The sequence below is a fragment of the Merops nubicus genome, unplaced genomic scaffold, assembly GCF_000691845.1.
Source record: "Merops nubicus isolate BGI_N331 unplaced genomic scaffold, ASM69184v1 scaffold9754, whole genome shotgun sequence".
Taxonomy (NCBI): Eukaryota; Metazoa; Chordata; class Aves; order Coraciiformes; family Meropidae; genus Merops; species Merops nubicus.
Window position 1 is genome coordinate 3,477 of NW_008606186.1, and position 24,195 is coordinate 27,671.

The window sequence follows — 24,195 nt, forward strand, 5'->3', positions numbered from 1 at the left end:
ACGTGATTAAAGTTACTCAACACGTTGTTTCCTGAACTATTAGCAAGTATAGTCATTTGAGTAAAATTAGTCACATGCTATGCAAGTAGTAGGGCCTCCTAGTTGATTCACCCACTGGAAAACAGTTGCTGTCCCTGGGGCAGTTAAATTTTTTTTTTTACAAGGCTAACAGGTGAAAAAAAAATAAAACAGTTAAAATCCTTACAAAGGCTCATGGTCAGGCATGCATGTTACAAGACAAATACTTCATTTAAGAGAACCCGATCTAATAAATATTAGAATTTTTACATTTTCAAACCACTGCACAAGACTTAAAGAAATTAAAAGTGTGATTTCATTAGTAGTCTTGTTAACAACCTTTAACCCAGCCATAATTTTACAGCAGAAACACTATCTTAGTTGATCAAATAATAGAGGCATTATAATAACTACCTATAACTAAGCCACAGAAATAATTTAAATACAGGTAACTGAAAAGTGAAAATTCTCCCAGTTAAGGTAAGTTCACTACAACCATTTCCATGAAGGAAGAATAAACCTAAAAGCACAATTAACAAAAATATCTGGAGGTAAAAACTCATGAGCCTTATAAAGCATCAATATCTAGTTCATCTTTGGATAAGCCTTATTTGCTTAAGAGTTTAAATCTCTCAAATAACTAGGAACACTTAATTCATGCAGCTTCTGCACTCCACACATTTTCTGATCGTTGCACCATTGAACAGTTCTGGAAGTGCAGTAAACTTTGCAAAGCCAAAAGCCAGAAGAAACACTTACATGGTAAAACTACATTTCCACTCGGTTACTGATAGCAATAAAATACAGAAAATAGAGCATCTCAGAATGCAGTGTGTAATCATCTAGGGTATCACTCAGTATTCTGTACTACGGAACATCGTACTGCCAGACAAGAACTCAGACAATTGTTTAAAAAGCCACAGGGGACTTTGCACTCTAAACAAGGCATTAAAGGTATTGTATCCTATAACAAGGCATTAAAAAAACCAGGACAAAACTAGACGTTAAGACATTAGTCCCATAAAATAGATTTTAAAACCTGAAAATTCTATTCCCGTTCCAATTTAAACAGTAGTTTAAAAAAAACAAAAACAAAACCAAAAAAAAGCCTTCCAGAATACTGGAACAGTAACTGACCTGCTCAGATTGTGGCAAAAATGGAAGTGGTCAACGCACACCACGGCTGGTACTCATGGCATTAGTAAAGGTGGATACTTGTGAAATCCCTCCCTCTCTTCATTCCCGTGAAAAATAATTAATACTGGTTAAAATCATTACAAAAAAACATCATTTTATTTTCATGCATCTAAGGTAAAACACAGAGTATTTGTATAAAGAGGTAGATTAAAAAAAAGAAAACAGATTCTCCATTCTTTGTCACTTTTATTCAGTAGTTTGTTTTTTCCTTATTTTCTCTTTTTTTTTTTTTTTTTGGTGCCAGGCATGGCAAGGAGTGATTACAGTCAACTGTTTATTAAAACATTTGTTGCAACACAGACCCCCTTTACCACTGACCCCAAACGGACCCATTTCATGTGCTTTATTTTGTTTGTTTGTTGTTTTTTTTTCTTTTTTTTTTTTTTTCCTCTATACACCACCACCAAGGCCAGGTGGAGGGGGATGGAAGGGAAAGGGGGAGTCCAGGAGGCCAGAAGGAGGAATGCTACAAGCCACAGCAAGAATGAGCTGTATTTAATAAAAAAAGGGGGCCACGAATGATACAGTAATGAGGTTACACAATTAAATCCCATAGCATGATTGAAGGCTTTCCCTGTGTTTGACGTCATCACAATGGAAGGCATAAAAAGTGGAGTAAACCGATGTTGATACAGTCCAATCTAGTCCATTAGGCAAGATGGTGCAAGTAGTCATTTAAATTAAAAAGTGCCCTATCCTCACCTAAATGGCTAGCAGACATGGAGAAGAACGCAGTGACGGGTCAACAGAGCTTTCTCCATGCAGCTATCGACGTGTGTTGTCATATGGCACGTTTTAAACACTGGAAAGGGGTGCCATAATGGACCTCTCACTCGTTTACAGGTACAAATGCTAGATTCAACTATTTCAACTATGCAGGAAGTGGACTCTTCAGTTAGGAATGCCAACCCTAATTCATTTTGTCTTGAAATATATACAAGTTGTTTGTAGTAGCTACAGCGATGATGTTCTCCTTGGGGTGCCAGGCCGTGTGCAGGATCTTCTTGTTGAAGTCTAGGCTGTCGACACTTATCTCATCCTTCTTCCGCTTCCCGCTGGCGCAGACCTTGCGCGGCTTCAGCACCGTGCGGGGCTTGTTGTTCTCCCGGGACGCCTCCAAGGTGATGTCTCGCTTCGTGTTTCTGTCAAACATTCTGAAGAAGTTGTTGTACGATCCCGTCATGACAATGCTGCAGAGGGGGGGAAGAAGGCAACGGTTCAGTCAGAATAACCTCTGCTTTTGTCTAACTGACTGTACCCTACTGTGTAAGCGGAAAGCAGACATCCTTGCCCAGACCTGCAACCTCAAGTGAGACCCAAGGCATATGAATGTTTTACAGATTAAATTAAAAAGCCAAATAAATTGGATTTTTAGACATGTAATTTTAGTTACACGCGAGCTGCATGAATTTAGGTACTAACATACCTCCTTTGTAATAATACCTTATAGAAGATCCGTATTCTACGTTGGCTTTTCAGTGAGACAAATACACTGAGATGTTTCCCTCTCCTTCCTTTGCCTCACAAAAAAATTTTAAAACAGACACTGAATACCAACAACAAAAAAACTACGTCTGACAATACAGACAGGGATACAATTAGCAGAACTAGATCCTAGATCATTTAGATTTATAAGCAGTTAATGACACGATTAACAAAGCAATAGCTGCCTTTAATGGTATTATTTGCTATATAGTATTGACTATATAGGCAACCATGCGAAGCAAACTTGACAACTCATCACAAAAGAATTCCTAAGAGGTTTTTCCCAGGTGTTCCACCTTTTGGAAAGGCAGCTTGAACAACAACCACACAGCAGGTTCCCCCCCAGGCCTGGTGCCAATTCCTACAGAGCATCAGGCACCAGGCTTTGAGTACATGGGCCTTACTCCCACACAAATCATCCCGAAGCTGGATCATAACAGGTGACACAAACAAACAAAACCCCCCCAAAAGCAACCTGAGGGATAATGAGTTTAGGGGATTAGGTATCAGTAGTATTCACCAGGTAAAGGCTGCAGAAAGCCATCTGTAATCTTACTGCTTTGCCCATCTCCAGTTTTAAGCAGCTGGAACACTTGGTTAATATTTCACACCAGCAAAGTGACAAAACTCAATTTTGAGTCACATTCTACAGCTCCTTAGTACATGAAGGCAACTAAAATATTACCAAAGCCATGAATAAAATCACACAGACATGTGAGGCCGGGCTTCGAGTTGTCTGTTTTAAGCCTTGGAAAAGTCTTAAGTCTGAAACTTAGACAGAAGAATGAAACTTGCCTGTCTGATCCATTCCAACAGCACTCAAACTTGTCAAAAATGCAATCGTTCTCATACAGCGAGCAGAGTTTACTTCTGAGGTATTCATGCACCTGCAAGAAAATGAAACTGCATGAACACAGAACACCTGTACCTGTACAACAACCTTCAGAGATCCTGTTCCAGAGTAACTGTCTGACCACACTTACACCCTGTCCCCAGGAGAGCACACAGCTCCCTCCTCTGACTGTATGGGTGCAGAGCAAAACGAGCAGATGCACAAATGAACATATTCTGATCTACAGAGCTTTCAGATGTACTCAAACAGTAGCAAGGCACTTGGGGTGGGGAGAGAGACATCTCCCAGAGCCTGGCAGTTCTTCAGAATGTTTTCCCTCTCCAAACACTTGTCATATTGTCACTACCCTCTTAGGTATCTGGAAGGATTTATCAGACATTGCCTCTTCCTAAAACCCATGCTTTGGTGACTGATCTTCCTCCTGTGTATGGTGAAGAGATCCAGTCACAAGCTTTCTTATAAAGAACACAGCAATTTTCAGTGCCAGTTAAAAACTTTTTCTGTAAGGGCAATGTTCTACCTCCTGTCCCCTCCAGGAAAGAACAGGAGACTCTAAGATGTGCTACCTCAGGGCTGCAGATGACCTTTCCACATCCACTGTTTAGAGGGAGGCTTTTTCAGACCCAAACATGGGTTTGGGTTCTGCAATCAGCCTGGAAATAGCAAGATCTTTAGCATGGGTGTCAACCCACAAATCTCATTGATGTTTTCCCTGGACATAGGGTTGTCTAGAGAAAAATTTAACTGCCACATCAAGACAATTAGTAAGACTCAGCATCCTTCAATGTTTTAATTTCTGACCTACATCATCTTCACCAAATACCTGGTATGTTTCCACAGGTCTATTTTCCATATTTAAATCCCAGATCTTCACTGACAGGTAATCTCTAGTCATCATATATCGACCACTATGGCTAAATTTGACATCAGATATGGAAGAGATGATTTCAGAGAAAAATGATCTGTTGCTAGGATCTTCTGGTTCTTCAAACACTGCATAAAAATAAGACAGACATTTCAAGAGCTAAGTTTGTGTCTCTTCCTGTACAAGATACACACAAATTAAGTAAACATTTTCTCAAGAACCTTGCCATGCTGGGCTGCTCGGCCTGCATGATATACAGTAACTCTCCACGAGGAAGCCTTATAACACAGCTGCCATGGCTCTGAAACATTTTATTTTCATAGCAAATTAAGGTCAGCCTCTAAAAGTGAGCTAGTTACTAATATTCAGCCTTCATTCACGCATGTAAGATGTCACACATCAATTACAGACCAGACTCAACTCCTATCTGACCTCCTGACGTCTGCAGGAAGCTGTTCCTAGGGAACCAGCAGCCTCCCCAGCTTAAACCGCTAATAATCTTATTCACTACCTTCACTCTGGCTAAATGTGAATCTAATTGTAGGATTTATTTATATTTGAGGGTTTAGATCTATTCAATATAGGACAGGAATCCACTACAGACAGACCCACACTTTTCATGTGTGTGTTTAACAGACTCTTAGTGGGTGCTCAGTTTCAGCTAACAGCAGGAGAGGCTGCTCCCCCAAACGCCAGGACTTACGTTTTGAGTGCCTGTCACAGAGTGCTGATGCCCTCATGTCGCAGAGGCGGATGGTTCCTTTACTGCTGCTGTACACGAACGTGTTACAGCTGTTGGGGTGGAACTCTGCAGCCGTTATCACCTCCGTGAGCTCCTCCATGTTGGCAGGCTTAATATCTACAATATCTGCAGCGATTTGTTAAGGAATGGTCTCCAGGTTTTGTAACATTTTTCAGCTTTAAATGTATTCAGCAATGCTGCTTCCGTTCACCCAAGAAGGTCTGAAACAGCCTGACAGAATTCAACCAAGCCAGTAAAAGAAACGTTGTTGTGACCAGGATGGTGGTACTCTGCTTTGCTTCCTACTGCAAGCCAGGAGAATTTTCACATGATAGCTACTGTAATGCTGTAATCCAGAACTGCTCATCTCACTTGAAACCTTAAGCTTTTTTTCTCTCCTTCAAAACTGTTTTTCACCATGCACTAACTACTACTCCTTACGTTGCTCACGCTGAGCTACCTCTTCAGAAGTAAAAGCCCTTAACTAGGGAGAAAAAACTAGGAAATGGAGAAACACACTATATAAAAAGCTTTTCATGAAAGGAACTGAAATCCAACAGTCTTCTTGTGACCGAGCTGTTCCTATCATATAAAACAATACAAAAAAGATACTAAAACTTCTGTCTGTAATTTCTAGGTGCCACAGGTTAATCCGCAAGTCATCTGCAGACAAGTACGTTTCATAGTCGCTATTAATGGAGATGGAATTGATGTGATACGTGTGAGCATTGGCAAATATTCTTCGTGGACTAGCTTCAACCATGAGGTCCATGGGCCTGAATACTGGCACCTGCAAAATACCAAGCTTGAGACACAAACACACCACAAGCACACTGGCACTCGTATTCACAGTCTTTCAGTGTGCCAGGCTGATTAAAATATCCCAGAATTGCCTCAGAGGTAAATGTATCTGCCAACTGGCATCAGAGAAGACAAAGTGAATAATTTGAAGGGGCAGGTGCTCATGGAGCCATGGGCTCGTCTGTGTGCCAGGGGAGGGAGAGGAGAAATCATCTGGATGTGGCTAATCCAGAGTCAACTACTCACCCGTAGTGTTGTAACTGTAGTAGGATCCCTATACCGTCCATCTTCTTCCTTTAAATTATAACCCTCTGGTCTCTTGTCCCTTTCACTGATTTTCCATAACTTTATTGTTTTATCTGAAATAAACCAGCCAGAGTTTAAAATCAAAGCTCTCAAAAAGTCAGTAGTCTTCCCAGTTAATGCATTTTAACATGAAGCCTTCAAACAAGACAAGGCCACCTACATGTACCAGAAAAGTCAAAAATACTGCTTGGAAGGAAAAAAAGTCATTAAAAAGCCCTCCTCCACAATTTGTTCTTTTTTAAAAGTTACAGCAAGTTTCAGTTAGATTCAGGATTGTTATGAATGACTAATAGAGGTTCTACACACAAGAAGGTACCCAACGACAGCTTAGCTGAGCCCCTTTGCCCTAACACAACCCAACCAGAAGTGCCCGACCCACCACCCCACACTGGGGCACTCCTGCAGCCAGGGGGCCAGGGCAGCAGGACAGGCACATGGTGTGACCCCAGGGACCCACAGCCCCCCACCCTAGCACTTCAAACCAGCTCCCTCCCAGCCTCTCCAAAGCAGAGGGGATTGTACAAAACCCTAACAGCAAGCCTGGGTAACAACAGGTTACTGTGAAAAATGAACTACAAAGTCCTAACTTACCATTTGTAGACAATAAAAACTGAGCAGCATTTTTCTGGGGTAACCACCTAATTTTGTTGATCTTCTCTTCAATTTCTAAACTTTTCAAGTAGTCAAACTCTGGTTCATGGCTTTGAAAGGTACTGTAAACATTGTATTCTCCCCTACTGTGAGACTGGGTTTTGTTCTAAAAAGAGAATGGAAGGATCAGGATACACATGCAGTTTACCAAATGCTTTTCAAGGCTGCAGGCAGAGGCCAGAACTATTTATGCACCAACATACATAAGCAGACTGCTAATTAGCATAAGAGCAAGTTAAGACTTCCACACTGTATTGCTGCCTAGGCCAGATTTGCCACAAGTACCCTTTGGTGTCCAACTTGTCTTATTTTCATGTTTTACAGGCTTGTTAAATGAGGATGATCTCTTCTGCAAGAACTTGATTAGACTAAGAAAGCCTCAGAGAAGAGACACTGCAGCAGCTTTTAATCCCCTCAGCCACGTGAGTAATATCTCCAGAAAGTTCTCATATTGAGCAGCTTAACTTAAAAACTAACATTTTACCTAAACATTCTAGGCATGATAAGTTCCTTTTTTTTTTTTTTTTTTTCCAAAAAGCTCAAAAACTATCCAACATTCTCTCATCTTTAATTTTTCAACCTCTATTTTTGTAAGAACAATATTCCCCAAGAGAAATACACAGCCACAAGTATGACAAATCCACTCTCCAGGCACACCATGGGAATCCCACGTGTCACCTCTACATTTACACAAGCAGCTCCACTATTCTGGTTTATAATTTCCACATTCCCCAAGAAGCTTTTTCTTCCTCATTCTGGAGATGGGGGGGCAGGGGGGTAAGCTTAACACCTCAGTGGAATACATCTTTGACATGAGGACACACACCTGCAGTTAGATGGAACTGTCTGGAAAACTGAAAAACCTCCATATTTGTGTAATTCCTCTTTCTGAAAGCTGTGGGGTAGGCAGTGCCTTCCTAATAGTGCACTAGTATTGCACAGACTGAACCTCAGACTCCCTCCAATGGTTGACAGCAGACTGGAACTGAAACAGTGCTCACTAGTGTACCTGAAATGAACCCTGGCTTAATTTTGTGATATATTCCTGTTCCACCCACTTCAAGAAGTTGCACCATCACATGCCTTTCCTGTGGCATGTTCCTGACAAGAGACTTTGCTCCTTCCTTCTCTTGTCTCTCATGTCCATCCAATCATTTCATCCCTTATGCCTCACTAGAACATACTTCTTGATACGATCCTTGCTAGCCCACATTTGTCACATTCCTGCATCATTTTCTCTTGCTTCATACCCTTACATTAACAGCTGGCAGGAGTTCATTTTACAATAAGCTGTGGGGGAGGGAAAAGTAGACAAAATGCTTAGAAATGAAATCTGGCACTAGAAGATTGCACCACACCTATCAATTATACTGGCTTTCCCACCCTAGAGAACAGAAGGAACTTGTTCTAGGTTTCAGTTAGACCCAACAAGTTAAGCTGGGCCCCTGCCCAGAACAGGTGACTCCTAAAGTCACTCTCTTGTGCTTTAGGAAATGCTGATCATGATTTAGTCAAGTTCCCTTCAATTCCATCCTTATCCTAATGGCTGAGTCTTAAATATACTTGTGCATGCTAGTAAAACTCTGCAGGGCTAGAGTAATTTATAAAAGCAATAAGAAACTAAATCCATCCTTGGGATGAAAGTAAAATTTCAACCTTCAGACCATCTCACAGCACTCAAAAAAATACCCATCAAAACAAGAAGAGGTGTTGGCCCAAGTGCCTCATGTTAAATTCCAATTTAGGTAATTACAGGTTGCCTACGCAAATTCCTCCTCTGGTTTCAATTAGCTCCAGTGTTCATTTCCTGCCTGCTGCTCCTGTGATGTCACTTGCCTGGCACAGCAGAGGGTGGCAGCAGCCTGGCAGCAGGTGAAGTCACACAAGCTTGTGTTACCAGTTACAGAGCCCTCGTGTTTTAGTGTTTCCTTCCTGTATGGGTGGTCTATAAAGCACTCTGGAATGCAGCACGAAGGTGGTGGTACATAAATCCAACCAGAATACTTCAATAATTGTCTTCTAGATACTCTTGGATATAAAACTTGCTCTAGACAGTAGTACATATGGTGTAACCACCTACTACTGCACTAGGAAATCCAGTCCCCACTGTTCATACCATAAATACAAAGGAGGTCAAATTACACCAAAGCCAATTCTGTGCAACTCAATCTGCTAACTCGGGTGGTTCTTACTACTCCCAGATTCACAGACTGTGAGGATATGAGCTATGGGTTATGCATCAAAACCAGTAGTCGTCGTTCAAAGACAACTCACCCGAGAGCAAGCAATTGGCTATTTACACTCTAAGCTACACTAAAGGATGCTGAAAGGATGCAAGCTAAAACTCAGAGTACAAGAGGTTGTGCCTGAAACTACAGGCATCTTAACAGTACGGATCCTCTGCACACTAGGTTCAGCTCGAGGAAGAGGCAGGTCAGCCAGGACTACCCCACTAGATGGCACCAACTGACTGCACGATGTGCTCGTAGGAAGCGTGCCCTGCCACCAGCAGGAAGAGACTTGTCCTGGGCAACCCTGGAAGGCTTCAGGTTTAGGATTTTCAGAATCGAAATTGAATGAAACATGAAGGTGTAACAGCTTGACTTCCCTAGGCAGAGAGGTGACAGGAGTGCCTGTTCATGCTCTCCCTGAAGCATTCCATCTCAGCTTTCCCACCACTGAGGTGGGAGTGGAGGCCCTTTCCTAGCACTAGGAGCATTAGGAGTCTGTAGAATCCCGCAAAGGCCCAAAGAACAAGTAAAAATGAAAAGACATCTTTGCTGCTACGACTCTATAGTTTTACCTGACTAGTAGGTAACAGAATGGAACAGAAAATCTTAGGTCATAGTTACATACTTAAGGGCAACTTGTATTTCCCCAGCTAAACTGAAATACTCATCACAGGCAAGTGGAGTCACTGTAAAAATAATGTCAGCTTCCCCAAGGTCTTTTTGTGCCCTACCCCCCCTTAGCTTAGAGCAGAGCTCAAGTGTTGTAAAAGAAATTAATTTCTAAATATCACAAATTTCTCAATTTCTTTGCACTTAAATTTCATTATTTTTATCACTTATTACACACACATGCACTTTATGTCATCTTTTAAAATAAAAACACACTCCTTTTCTTTAAAAAGGGAATGAATTGTAATAGAGGACAACACAAAATACTTTTAAGTAGTTAGTACTCACCTCCTGCTCCTGTTGAAAGATGACAACTCTACCTCCTTTGTCGCCTGTTGCTAACAGCTCTCCAGAATGGTTAAATTCTACTGTAGAAATTATATCCGCTGCAGGGGAACAAAAATAAACACCACAAGTTAGCAACTTCCAAATACTAAGTGGGCAAGAAAGCTACAATTACAATTACAAGAAAATGCATACTTCAGTTTAACTATGCTTACGTTATAAAACACAAGGAGGGATTTCTTCAAAAATAGAGAAGTGATTTTTTTAAAGCCATACATTTGAAGAGCAGTTACCAGTTCACCGGGCCAGAGTCCCAGGCTCAGTGCTGTGCACCAAAGTGTTTTTACAGGTTTTATATCATCACTTCTTAGAATTGTTTTTCCTGTTACAACTAGTATAGCGCAGAGATGGATTTTCAGCACGTCCTCTACCAGCAGAGAGGGACTGTGTATCTACATACTCCTACTTTCATTTCCTCCATTCTTCCTGATAGAAGATTCAGATACAGTCATTACTCATGGAATCTCAAAGCTGCCTTTTTTTTTTTTTGAAGGACTCTACACATTTGACAGCTTAAGGGCAAAATGTATTAGGGTGGAGATGTTCAGACATCAGTGGCTAAGGAATGCAAGGATGTAGAACAAAACCAGCTACTGACATTTAAGAAATAAATTCAGACTGAAAAAATAATAACTCTTCTGGATGAGGAAAGTTTACATTAACACAAGTATTTTTATATGGAGTGCTAAAATTAAATTTTGAATATACACTGACAAAAGCCCAGTCATGCCTAGGATCAAACTGAGCTGTTGATACAGCAGAAAAAAAAGAACAAATTCCAAGGTTAGCTCAATCACACCAATTCACCTTTTCAGACACCCATAGGCCCCTCATACTTCTAAACAGCACAACTAGAAGCCAAACCATTCTTCAAAGGCCAACTTCAAACTGCAACACAACTATATAAACCTAGTTTTCTGCAGAAGACAGTTTCTCAGATTTTTAGATTGCAAGTCCTTCGTGTCAGTCTAGTGTAGATGAACAATATATCCATGTTTTCTATTGGAGGGTTTCTTCAGGCTCTGTTTTAGTGTTAACAAAGCCCTGGTACCTGCTCTACAGACTAAGCTACTGCTAAACAGAAGTGACTCAGTCTGAATTTCAGCAGACACCATTGTGCAGCCTATCACAGAAGCTATCTTATCATGGCCAGCAACAGGGCGACTTCGTTTTGAAGAAGGGAACCACGCAGGATTTTCCTCTTATTCATTCTGAGAGCAGAACGAAGCTTACATCACTCTGGGCTTGCCCCGAACGCACGGGCGGTGGCGCCGAGGACATGAGCAGGCTGTGCTTTAATCACTGCATTACACAGCAGCGACAGGCACGCAGCACGTCTGCCCAAAACTGCCCGATGCAAAGGCAGCCTCGACAGGCAGGCCCAGCTCAGCCACAACAGCCTCTGACAGGAGGAAGATGCAGCGTCAGATTCTTGGCAGAACAGGTACGTACAGCTCCATCCTGTGTTTTACAGAGAGCACACACTGCCACGGAACTAAGGACAGACACCACGTTAGCCCATCTTCATCGGCCTCCCTTGCCATGACGATGTGGCCCTGATGAAACACAAACAGCCTGAGATTTCTCAAGAACACTGTGTTGAAGATGTAAATATGATGTAAGCTGGGACGCAGACAAACCAAGATCCACATCACGCATAAAACCCCCTTGATTTGAGTGCAGTTTCTTCTTTTCCATTGAATGTAACAGTTACTTTAGCTGTTTGCTCACATATTTGTGACCGAGATTAAGCGATTTCTCGCCCATCTGCAAGACTTGAGACTGCACCCCTTCTGCTGAAGATATGGTGTTAGTATGGACCCTTCACCAGGTTAACAGGACATAAAGATAGTGTACCATTAACCATATCCACTGTGCAGAGTGAGGTGTAAACCAAGCAATCTAATTTTAACTCCTCCATACAACACAAACCACATTGTTGTATTCCTCTGATAGGATAAGACCATAAGGAAGTCATCAATTAATTGAAGAAAACCAAGATAACTCACCTCTCACTAGTGAGAAATAAACAGAGAAATCACTATTTTGAAAAACACAGAGATGTAACACTGCAAGCTCTGCCAGTCTTAGAAAAGACCACACAGCAAGTTATCAGCAGATCCAAATGTCTCCATGGATGTAGGAGAACAGCGAAGAAAAAATTGTAGTAAAAATCCTACATAGCCATCTAAGAATAGATGGATAAATTCTTCATAGAACTTATTTGGTGGAAGTTTCTGACAAGTTTTAGAAGGTCAAAAGCCTTAGGCTTGAAGCCTTACAATTAGAACAGGCAGCACAACAGCCAGAAAAGCCTTCAAATTAAGAGCTAAAACCTCCATTTTCTTAGGTCTGCTGATGCAATATATACCATCTTTAATAACTATACAAGCCTTATATATAGCAGAAAGCTAAGCATTTCTCTGTAACCATTCTAGACATTCTTACTTTCTGCATTTATTTTAACTTTCAAGATCATCCACACTTGACTTCGGTGATCACCAAGCTGACAAGTCCTGCTTTGCTGACACAATTAACCACAGAATGAACTTTCAGCTCCAGCACCCCCACACCTCCGTGAAGCCCAGCAGGCTCGGTCAGTGTTGGCAAGGTACTCAAAACTCCCCAGTGCCTGATCAACACTATGCAGAAAATCTATAAGTATTTAGATCAATTTTAAATTAGAAACAAAATACATTCCTTAGCAGCAATCACAACAGAAAATTATAATTTTCTTCAACTCAAGATACATCTATAGAATCCAACGTGCCTTCTACGCTGTGATCTTGGACTGTTCCCTGTCCAAGGACAAAACAAACGTGCTAAAAAAAAAAAGTAGGCAGAAAAATGATTTCTGCTTAACTAGTCCCAGACCAAGGCTGAGATGTGTATTTTATACAAAAATCCAAACTGAAGAGCAAAGCAACCAAGAATACATTTTAAATCCAATAACTCACCGTTAAGAATATTGTATTCCCATACCTTGGTCAAAGCAAGAGACAGACATCAAGGCACTGGTGTTGAACGGGGTGGATTTAATAGTGTTTGAGAACTGACAGGGGAAGCATTTCATCTTCCGCAGTGCACTGACCCGCTTGTGTATTTTCATCTGGATTAACACCCTCGTTGCCAGGAAAAAAAAAAATCAATGTTACCCTTTTCCTTTCCAATGGAAACTATAATCCCAATGAGAGTTACACGTAGGGTTATCTCAGTCCTTCAGCACCGCAGCGGGCAGAAGAGCATCACGTACAGAACGCTGCCTTCTCTGCCTCCTCCCTTTTGTGCATGCGATTTTTCCTACAGGCTCTAGGTGGGAGTCTTGCAAACACAGAGGCTGCTCCCACTGTCCGGAAGCCTGTCAATAATCCCTTCCACACCACAGCACTGGGGAGGAGTATCCAAGGGAGAAGCAGATGTACAGCATTCTATTGTCACCAACACCACAGCTTTTGGAGGTAGGCTGCATTCTGTTGTTTACTGCTGAATTCACTGCAATGAATTCAAACTTCTTCAAAATCCTTCCTCGAACACCAGCACGGGAGGTAACAAACCACCAAACCCTTATCTGAGAACCATGCTCCTCACAGAATACAGCTGGGCAGCATCATCTGTTAACAGACTGTCACAAAGTCACTCATGCCTCAGAGATCAGATTTGTCTGTCTCCTCCCCCCCAGCACCTCGAGGCCTCTGACACCAGAATGAAGTGTGACATTTCAAGTGCTGAGATGTGAAAATGCAATGTCAAACACACAAGATGAAGCCATCACTCTGACAAAGGCAAAAAAAAGGACAGGAACATGCATCTACACCCCTGTAGTGTACCTGCAACACCTGCACTCAGTTCCTCCCTCTTGCATAACACAGCTCAGGGGTTACTATAGTATTTCAAAGTAGTTCTTTGCACAGACGTTTAAAGTTGTTCTTTAGTTCCACTTAAATATCCCTTCACAGACGCTTATTGTTAAGAATGTAGAAGCACTTCTGAGACTACTAAATACTTCCAAGTAATGGCTTTCAATGACCTGAAAGCAAAGAGGAGAAAAATAAAAACAAAGCCACCCCCACATCTGAAGTCCATTTGCTGTTGTTGCACATGAACAGCACCGAGGGAGAATGTTCTGCAGCAGCCCGAGCACAGAACTGCTGCACAGCTGGGACCCTGCCTCCAAGAACTAGCACACACCACAGCCAAACCAAGCCAGTGATTTCAAAACCCCAAACTGCACAGAGGGTTCTGGTCCCCGAGCTGTCTGCACACACCAGTGGGGCAGAGTGCTTCTCCTGGAGTCCTCAAAGCCTCCCGACACTTCACCTCACCCAGCAGCCACTATCCAGCTTCCTGCCACTGCTGTCAAGGTTGCCTTTTCTTCTGCACAGGATCCTTATTTTCACAACCCACTCTAAGCTTTTTATGTGTTGCTTCAACAATACATCTTCACTTTAAGTGCTCCAATGGAAACCAAGATCACTGCAAGGTCTGGACACTTATCTTCACTAGATTCAAGATCAGATCTTCCCACGGTAGACATGGAGACAGGAACCTGAAGAATCAAAGGAATCCAAACTAGGTGTCTAACTCTGACAGCGAACAGGATGGGAGGGGAAAGCCTATCAAAATTTTAAAAATGCTTAAAGTAACATCTGCAGTTCACCAGGGGAAAGGGAGACATAGCACAAGCTCCCAAGCAGCTCTTAACCGTGGCAGACACACACTTCTGATTAATCACATCACAAGGCAACAGCCACAAACACAAACCAAACTTGTTTCCTAGTGGACTCCTGAAGATAACAATCACAATTTCAGAATTTTTAGCCCATATTTATTACACCAACTTTTGCTATGTTGAGTAATTCACCTGTCAGGTCAGGCAGGATACAGGTGGTTTGAGAAACTGAGGGGCTGGGCCAATGCACTTGAGAACAATGACCAGTTCGAATGGAAACATGCAGATTACACTGTTCAAAGACAGATGACTAAAGGAATCCAACAGATTCCAAAGGAATCAAACAGATCTCAAATGCCTTTTCCCTCTTTAAAGGAAAGCAATGTTTGAAATAAAAACTCACAACAGATATTAAAAAAAATATTTTTTTTCCACTTTGGGATGATGAACAAGAACCACACGTGCACTATCACGAGCAAGGTTTATGAAATTTTAGAGAAAGGGTTGTGCTGAAATTTTACCACTGTCAACAAGTCTTATGGAATAAGGGAATACAACAACATTATCAATCCAACAAAATACCGTCATCCAATTACTTAGTTCCAGAAGGCCCACTGTGCACCTGAAACACAGTTCTGTATTAAATTTGTTTCCAAGAATAGAACAAGAGGTATTTTATTAGTACAGAAGAGGCTATCTATTTTAATGTACCATGAACTTTATATAAACTCTGCTTATAAAACGTGCTTGGTAGGCAAACCATGTCACCTACTCTCCAGCAGCAAGTCAATCACGGCAGTGAACAAAGAGCGCCTTTATTTCACCAGACCCAAAAGGTTTCTGTGCAAGTTTTTGGAATCATGTTGATCTGCTGCCTAAGCAGGGAGCAAGTAAATCAGTATGTTTACACAAGTGGAGCAATCTCCCGATGTTTCCAAGGACTGAACAAAGAATTGTAGTATTTAAAATGCATTTTGGTACTTCTTCATTGTTTATACACCTTCCCAGTGGCTCAAAATACCATTTCTGGAATTTTCCAAGAGAGCAACTCAGACAAATCTCGTCCATAATGCAGAGCAGATTACTTACAGGTTGGTAACTCCGTCCTAAAGAGTAAAAAGACAATTCACCGACCGAGCGTGGAACCCACTTCCTCAGTTTGCCAGCCTTAAGGATAGAGGATACTTTAAACTAAACATCAGTTGATCCTTCTAAGGATACTTCAGAAACTGTCTGGAATAGGAAACATCAAGAACCCAACTTTGAGGATTATTATTAAGATCTAAGGAAGCTCAAATAGCTTCAAATTGAGGAAGGCCACAACTACTGAGCATTCCTCAGCCATTCATTCTTCCTAGACTATCTCTAAAGATATTTAAAGTCAAACCCCACAAAACTGAGCAAGAGAATCTGTCCAGGAGAACTTGCAGACCTTAAGTGTCTGGAAATCACCTGTAGCTTGTCTGGTTCTTTCTAATCCAAGGTGAAGCCAAATCTTCGTGCTTCAGACTGCTGAACAGATGCAACTTCCAAAAACTCATTCTCAAATCACAGCTAACAGCAGAAAATTGTGGGTTTACTGAACTTTGTTCCTAGTAATGATTTTGTTTTGGAGTTATGTACTTCATTGTTGGGGAAAAAAAAACAACCAAAGACACTAGAGAAAACAAAGGCTCCTCCAAGGCTTCAAATATTTTAAGAAGCTACACAATGTGCTCTGAATGATGCCAACATCACCCCACTTGTTTGCCTGATTTTTATCTACCACACTTACCAACAGTCCTAATATATTGTGTATTAAGTCTGTGAAGGTAGATGGTAAAGTGTTAATCTCAAAGTGAACAGGCAGGCTGCTCAAGTAAGATCAGAAGTGACTATAAACGTGTCTGCAGAGAGGAGAGCTCAACACACAACACCACAACTATACACATCGGGGAAGGAACGAGAGAGCAAAATAGCCAGCACTGATGCTATAAAAGAAAACACCCTCTGCATTCCAGCCTCATCCCTAATTTATGTGTGCAGAGAGGGGGAAGGGAACACAAGGACAGTACACTCTAAAGCTACCATGACCGGTTTTACTATTGACTGCATTTCCCTTTTCTTCATTCACTTTCAAGAGTGATTCCCTGCATTCATTCCGTCTCTCAGAAGTGACTAGGCAACAAAACCAAAGGCAGCTGGGATAAGGCATTCCTACTGTTCAATTTACTTCAAGAGTCATTCCAGAAGTCCTTTAAACAGACCTCTGTTAGGAGAGAGCATTAAAATATATACTAATTCCTCAGAAATATGAGGACAGGATAAAATACACACAACAAAGAGTTGTGCAAAGAATTACCCTCGTGGCGAAACTTCTCGCTCGTGTGCTCTGAAGCCCTGCAAGAGCAGCAGGCTCCTGGCTCCCCAGGCAGCAGTCCTGGCACACACCGAGCACACACAGCTCCTCTCCTTCACCGGCAGGGAGTGGAACTTGTGTGGCAGCCAGCTCCACGCCGCTGCCAGCCCTGCCACTGTCAGAACACAAACAACCAGGAGCCCAAGACGCAGTTCAAGCAGCAGACAGTAATTAAGCTGGGTTTATTGGCGTGCAAATCTGGGAAATCTACACACAGGGAGGAAGATTTGCAGAGTGTTCCCTGGCAGCCACGCTCATCCCAAGCGCTCCAGGCCTTGTGATGCTGAAAATAAAAAACATGCCATCATCACGAACTCGTCATTCTCCCCACTGATTCTGAAAGCATTCTAGTCCTGTTTGGTAAGGGCTTATTTAATGTGGAGACTCTCCCAGTCCCATTAGCACACCTATCTACGTGGAACATACGCACACAGGATGCCAGTCCCCAAATACTGAATGCATGTAGCACTTCACATCTTAAGTGCGCTGAATAAACTACTTACCCTAAGTAAAATAATCAAACACAAGCCTTGTCCAGCAGTCCTAAACCCCTTACGTTCCCTCTACTTCTTGGACCTCCTTTACTTTCCCATTTATTTTACTCATTCTTTTTTCTCTCTCCAGCTTTGCCAAGCTTTGACGAAAAATACCACTTTTTAGAGCAGGCAGGTCCTAGTCCAACTAGGAACTCAACTTTGGATTTGAAAGCCCAAGTCATTTATTCATCATTATTATTACACATCTTACTTTTTGCTATTCAGCTCTCTGAAGCAAAGGTTGGGCCCCTCTTGGGATAAACCTTTTTCCTGTAGCTTCCCAAGTTACATTAACATGACCGATGGCTGCCTTGCAACTCCGATTCAGTTTGCTGTGGGCTGAGAGGCAGGCAGGGCTCCACTCTCCAGGGGCAAAGCACAGCTCACACAGCACTCCTAAGCGTGCCACAGCCTTCTGAGATGACTCTTTATGCTGTCAGATCTACATAGGAGCAACGACAGCAAGAGCTTCGGTATCACCAGGCTTCAGAGGCAGGAGCTTGAACGCCATCGGTTTTTTTAACAGAAGCAGGAACAATACAGGCTAAGAGAAGGAATCAGTACTGCATGACAGCTATTTCACTGGATATACGCATATTAGGATGGCTTACCATTTACAGATGTGTTTATAAACACGTTTTTAGATAGTCTAGATAAGATGCAACATTAGCACTAAGCTCAAAGCAACGTTATTCTGTGGTTCTGTAAATATACACCAACAGTGATATTTGTTAAGCCTCCAGACTTCTTAGAAAACAACAGCTACTGAGCAGCAAACTTCCACTCCCTCCCACTGAAACAATATAGTGATACCAGCCTTAATCTCACTGCCATTGGTTTTATGTAAGGCTAGTAATTCTCCTAAATAGCTTTACTAGGCTCAGTGTTTGGAGTATAACTTCAAATCCATCTGGTCTGCGCAACAGAAGCTGCTTCTATCCACAAAGCAATAGTGAGAGGATGGCATTAGAATGGCACAGAACAGAACTGAAACAGAAGTGACCCCCCAAAATCCTTCACAAGCTGGAATGACGACTATGCAGATGAAGTATTTTACAAAGGTAATAGGAAAGCAAGGAGCAGAACCACCATCTACCAGCATACAGCCCCTCTGTTGGAAAAGCAGCTCCTCATTACACCCACAGATCTTTATGTGATCTCCCATTAACCACAACATCAAAGCAACTTCCTCATACAAACACAATTCATAGAAAGCATGCTCTGAGTTCAGTGTTACCACCTGAGCTGTATAGGGAGTACCATACTAAACATTTTAATTCCTGTGTTGGGCAAATAATTGCTGCACCTCACTGGAAACTTGCTGTGTGTGGGCCAACATCAGTAAGCTTCAACATCTCCAATCAGGTCAAGTTTCCACCAGCACCTTTATCACTAGTTTCCCCCACGGTCCATTTTCGGGCCAAGGCAAGAGGCCAATGAACAAGCTTGCTAAAACAACAGCAACGTTTGGAAGCAGCAGAATTCACTACAGAGAACACAATAATCACCACCTTCAACAGACACTACCACCACCTCAAACTTCTGTGAACCATCCCCAGCAAACTTCAGTTACCTTCAGCAGTTTGGGCTTTGCTAAGCTAACAGAGTTCATTAAGACTGATCTAAAGGCATTAAGAGGAGCAAATCTGCTGAGGAAAGGCTGGCCAGGAACATGCTCAGGAGCAACCACATCTTCAGACAGCACATTTGTATTTGCAAAAGCCCATCAAGCCCAGAACCAAAATGCCAATGAGCTGCATTTCTATACATACAGCCTCCACAAGCTCACACTTACAACAGTTCCCTGAACAAGGTCAGGACAGGGCATTGCTAGAACAGAGAGGAAATGGATGTAAACCTCAGACCACTGGCTTCCTGTCTCCATCTATAGTAGGAAATTCAAAGTCTCCAGCATGCAGGACTCAAAGACACCTGCGGTGGCACAGAGAAAAACAGCAGCAAGGCAAAGCACTCTGCAAACAGATGTCTCATACACTAATGTGAGCCCATTGCTCCATGCTTCCTACCACTTAAAATGATAAAAAATATCACTTTAAAGTTTTATCTTTATGAAAGGAGTTAAAGCATTCATATAAAAAATTAGTATGAGCTTTGGGAAAGAACTTTTACACATTAATTTGAAATAGCGATGCGCCCTGGAACTGGTGAAGCAATACTGGTACCAGTTACTGCAACCACTGGGCTGTACCTCACTGTGGGGGGTTTATTCCTGCTCAAAGTCTGACACTGCATTCCAAACCTCATCATAAAACTACAGAAGGAAAAAACAACAACAAAACCCCACCACCACCAGTTTACAGGGCTAGTATATATTAGCTGACAACAGTCTTGAACTGGTGCCTTGAAACTGTTTCACCTGATGAATTACATTGTTCTGCACTTTTTTTTGGTTAGTGGGTTTTTTTTAAACCCCAAATTAGTTATTAATAAAGTGCTTCAAAAATTGCTGTGAAAAATCCCCTCCTATTAAACTCATAGCAACAGCAGACAGGAGAATGTTCTTTCTATATAAACAAACGCAAAGCTGTTTGGTTTCTGGATAGAAACCATTAACCCTCATCACCCTGATTAATTACTTTCTATTTTTAAACCTTAAGACACTGCTTTCAGAACACATGCACAGGAAACCAGCACTAGGTGAAAGCGAGCGAGTTGACCACAGCAGTATCTTTAATTCACAAGGGCCTGCAAAGCAACAGAGCTCCCAGTACCTTGTCCTGCCCCTAAGCTGGACATCCTCTAGCTGGGAGAACAAGGTAATGGACACTCAGTCAAATGGCGTTCAGAGACGCAGGAAACTAAATGCATTTACAACAGATCAGTCCAGATGCAAACACCACGAAGAAACCTGCTGCTGCCCTGGCACAGTTAACCTGGTAAGGTTCAGCTGGCTCCAGCACTGCTTGTCAAAAGCACCGCACCCTGTGGAACCAGGGCACGTTCACTGCAGCCCTGCCCGTGCTGCTTCCAAGGCCTCTGGGAGCCGCTTTCACCCACGTACTACTGGGACCTCTGAGGGTGTCCCTTACACATAGATGTAAGCTGACCTATCCTACAGTCCTTCCCATCCTGGAATTGGGGGAGGGGGAATCCGTGAAGCTGCTTCTAGTCCTGTGCAACTCCGTGAGACCATCACTAACCAAACAATTCAGAGTGCACATCACTGCAAAGGGGAGACATGACCAGTTCGAGACAGAGCCGTTTTTCAACTCAGCACAAGCCAGATCAGCCTGAAAATATCTCAAATTCAATAATAAGGGCTATTTAATAACCAAAAGAATTCCCTCAAGTCTCTGAAGGCATCCTCTGCCTTGAAAAAACAAATAGCACTGTTCTGGACTTTTACAATACCCTGTAAAATACAACTGAACCTCAAGGTGGTCTGAAGCACCACCCAGATATTTCTTCTTCAGATAGTTTCTAGTCTTTGCAAGAGGCCTCCAGGTTTTAACTTTGAGGAACAAACCTGGCTAGCAAAGCAACAACTAAGATGATTCCCCTCTTTAGAGGTCTTCATTACAAAGGTTGAGAGTTTTTTCCCTGAAGAATACACTAAAGAACCTATTCACACACGTGGGATTCTATGTTACTTTATCACTACTGCAAATATGTTTAGAAAGCCTCAGATATATGCATATGTACACAGGGAACATTTTACTAGGGAGACGAGCAAATGATGGGCATTTAGTTTAAATCTCTTAATACACATGCTTCCCCATACTCAAGTATTCCTTAAAATATGACAGGAAGTGCCTATTTGCTTTTCCTATTCACACTAATTCAGGTCTATTGTTGGCTGAAACAAAGGTCTTTCAACCTGCATCACCCGTTCCCAGGACATTTGACACCAGTTTATTAATATCATAAACATAAGAAGCAGAGGTGGCAGAAGTCCAGACCTACTCCTGGTACCAGTCTTAAATAAGCTCAGAAAGACGGGTGAATAACCTCACAGGTTGTGCAACTACATTTATTCATGACTAACAACAAGCAGTTAAAGGTCACAGCTTCTCCTTGAGCCTGTTCTTATTATATAGTAATATAACCATATTATATTACTATATAATAAACAAATAAATACCAAACCAAAAAAAACACTCAGGGCTGTCCACAAGCTTTCCTCCCTCCCTCCAACCAGCAGAATTTTTCTGCTTTTAAACAAAAAAATAATCACATCTTTCAACCATTCATTATCCCTTTAAAACAAACTGTACTAAGCAGTACAATACACAATCCATACAAGTTATACGTCCACTAGAAACACTGTTCAGCCAGCAAAACCTCCACTGATCTCCCAGAGGCCCTCCAGCACAAAGATGACAGAAGGGTTAAGTGATCTGTATTGGGTAGAATTTACTTGGGGAGTTACTCATCATTTTTGTCCTTTGCACAGTTGCATACAGAACATACGTATCTAATTATAGGGGAACAAAATTAACTCCAGCAGGCACCAACTTCAAGCCCACAATTGCTTCGTACAAGGTCCCCTTAGGTGCCTGGATGTTCTATCACTACCACTCACAAAACTGAGGGACCTACTGAGCAATACAAGGAGAACTGAGACAAAAAGGCTTATAAATAACAGATTTGATTATTTCTGCTCTAAACCAGCATTTGTCTGGCCTTATACTATGGTTCCAACATCTCTTCTGCCTGCAGAGCTTTACTTCACAATGGGTCATTAATAAAGCTACAGCAGAACTGCTTCTGCACATCTAATTTCCAAGGAAGCAACATTTCAATTTTAGCACTGCTGAGGACAAAGATTCAGGTTTACTCATTTTCCAGAATAAATTTGATGCTGGAACAGGGACATTAAATAGCCTCTATCCAGAGAGCAGCACTGCCATTTCTGACCTCTGAAAACAGCCCTGCAGAAAAAGGGCATCCCATTAACCATATGCAAAGTGAAGATTCTGGAGACCAGAAGCCCATCTCTGGAAAACCTGTACTCTTAAGAGTTAAATTGCAGTAGCAGACACTCACTGGGCTCCCTCAGAGTTTACACAGAATACTTACAGAAGTGCTCCAGACCTCCCAGAAGAAATGCCCAGAAATGCAGGTCACACACAGTTTGAGGATTCCCCAAAATGCATTTAAAAATGGTTTAAGTTTCATTTCAGCTTTACATCTTGTCACTGGGATAAACACGTTAGAAATGTATTTTCCAAAACCAGGCTAATTACTCCTTGGTAACAGCAGTGCTTGGCTGTATTGCCCAGCTGTTTTATTTATACTTCCATTTTCTTAGGGAACTGTTCTCAGTATGCTGAGGAAGAATGAAAAGTATGTTCTTAGAATCTCAACAACCTCAGAAATATCATCTAAGCTTTAAAAAAAAGCAAAAAAGAAAAAGTGCCAGCACTTAAGCAGTTCTTCCCACCAAGTTATATCCAGTTAATAGCACAAAGACACTGCCTTGTATGGTTTTTTTGGGGCTAATTTCCATTCAAGCCCATGTCCAATCCCAAGCAGAAATTGTAAGTGTTCTTTCTCCAAACATGATTTTAGACATGATGGAAAAAGTCATTCAAGACTACAGGTGCTAAACTCTCAAATACACGCTTCTGAGACTGCAGGATCTCCACAGATGGAGAGGTTTAGCTATTACTTCTGCTGGATGTTTATTATAGTTGAAAAATTTGCATTTGGAGAACACACTAACAAGCTCCCAAGGTCCTGTCAGCCCTATGCTCTGTAATACCATCCTCATTCTGTTGTGACAGCTGAGAAATACATTTGCTTGATAACCAGGGTCTGAGAAGGACACTGAAGAGTCTACCACTCAGAGCACGGATTTCACAAATGCCAAAGTTATTTTCATACCCTCTGATTCCCTTTAAAAGGGGATTTCTGCTTTGTCAAAAACCAATGCTTATGAGGAACAGGAAATGAGCAGAAAATGAGCCCTGTGACCAAGGCAAAACAGAATTATTTACCCACCTTGTTGTCTAATTCACAGAATGTTTATAAGCTTCTCTTCAAGACTACAAATTACCTTACTCAAGAGATTACACCAATTATAACAACGTATTTACACAAAAACTGCTCCCCTATTATTTATTCAAGAAGACAGTCACTAACATAGCATTGAAAATCCTAAACTACAAAGCTAGCTGTATATTAATTCACATAACCAAACACCCAATTAGTAAAAATTTTAAGAGGATGCTTTAATTTGGCAGTCTGTTCATTGATAGAATACATTATTTCAAGTTGTACTGACTTGAGCCATTACCTCATGCCTAATAGATTTTATTTTAAAAAAAAAACCTTAAATACTAAAAAGAAACCCTATCTGCTCCATAAAGATGAACACTTGTTTGTTTTTATTGTCCTTTTTTCCCTCCTATGCTCAGGCAGGTGATTCATGACTCCTTGAAACTAACCTGAATCAGTAACTGCTCA

At 41.7% G+C, this 24,195-nt stretch overlaps 1 protein-coding gene across 1 annotated transcript in view; it reads right to left on the bottom strand.

Moving 5' to 3' along the window:
* Positions 1-1,384: 1,384 nt before the first annotated feature.
* PPP2R2A (protein phosphatase 2, regulatory subunit B, alpha) overlaps positions 1,385-24,195 on the bottom strand; it is a 35,138-nt gene continuing 12,327 nt past the window's right edge. Inside the window, exons 3-10 of the mRNA XM_008939569.1 lie at positions 10,107-10,204; positions 6,859-7,024; positions 6,208-6,320; positions 5,773-5,950; positions 5,122-5,286; positions 4,377-4,546; positions 3,496-3,587; positions 1,385-2,405 (exon numbers count right to left, since the gene is read on the bottom strand). Coding sequence (XP_008937817.1) covers positions 2,126-2,405; positions 3,496-3,587; positions 4,377-4,546; positions 5,122-5,286; positions 5,773-5,950; positions 6,208-6,320; positions 6,859-7,024; positions 10,107-10,204 — 1,262 coding nt within the window. The 3' untranslated portion in view covers positions 1,385-2,125. The remainder of the gene's footprint in view (positions 2,406-3,495; positions 3,588-4,376; positions 4,547-5,121; positions 5,287-5,772; positions 5,951-6,207; positions 6,321-6,858; positions 7,025-10,106; positions 10,205-24,195) is intronic.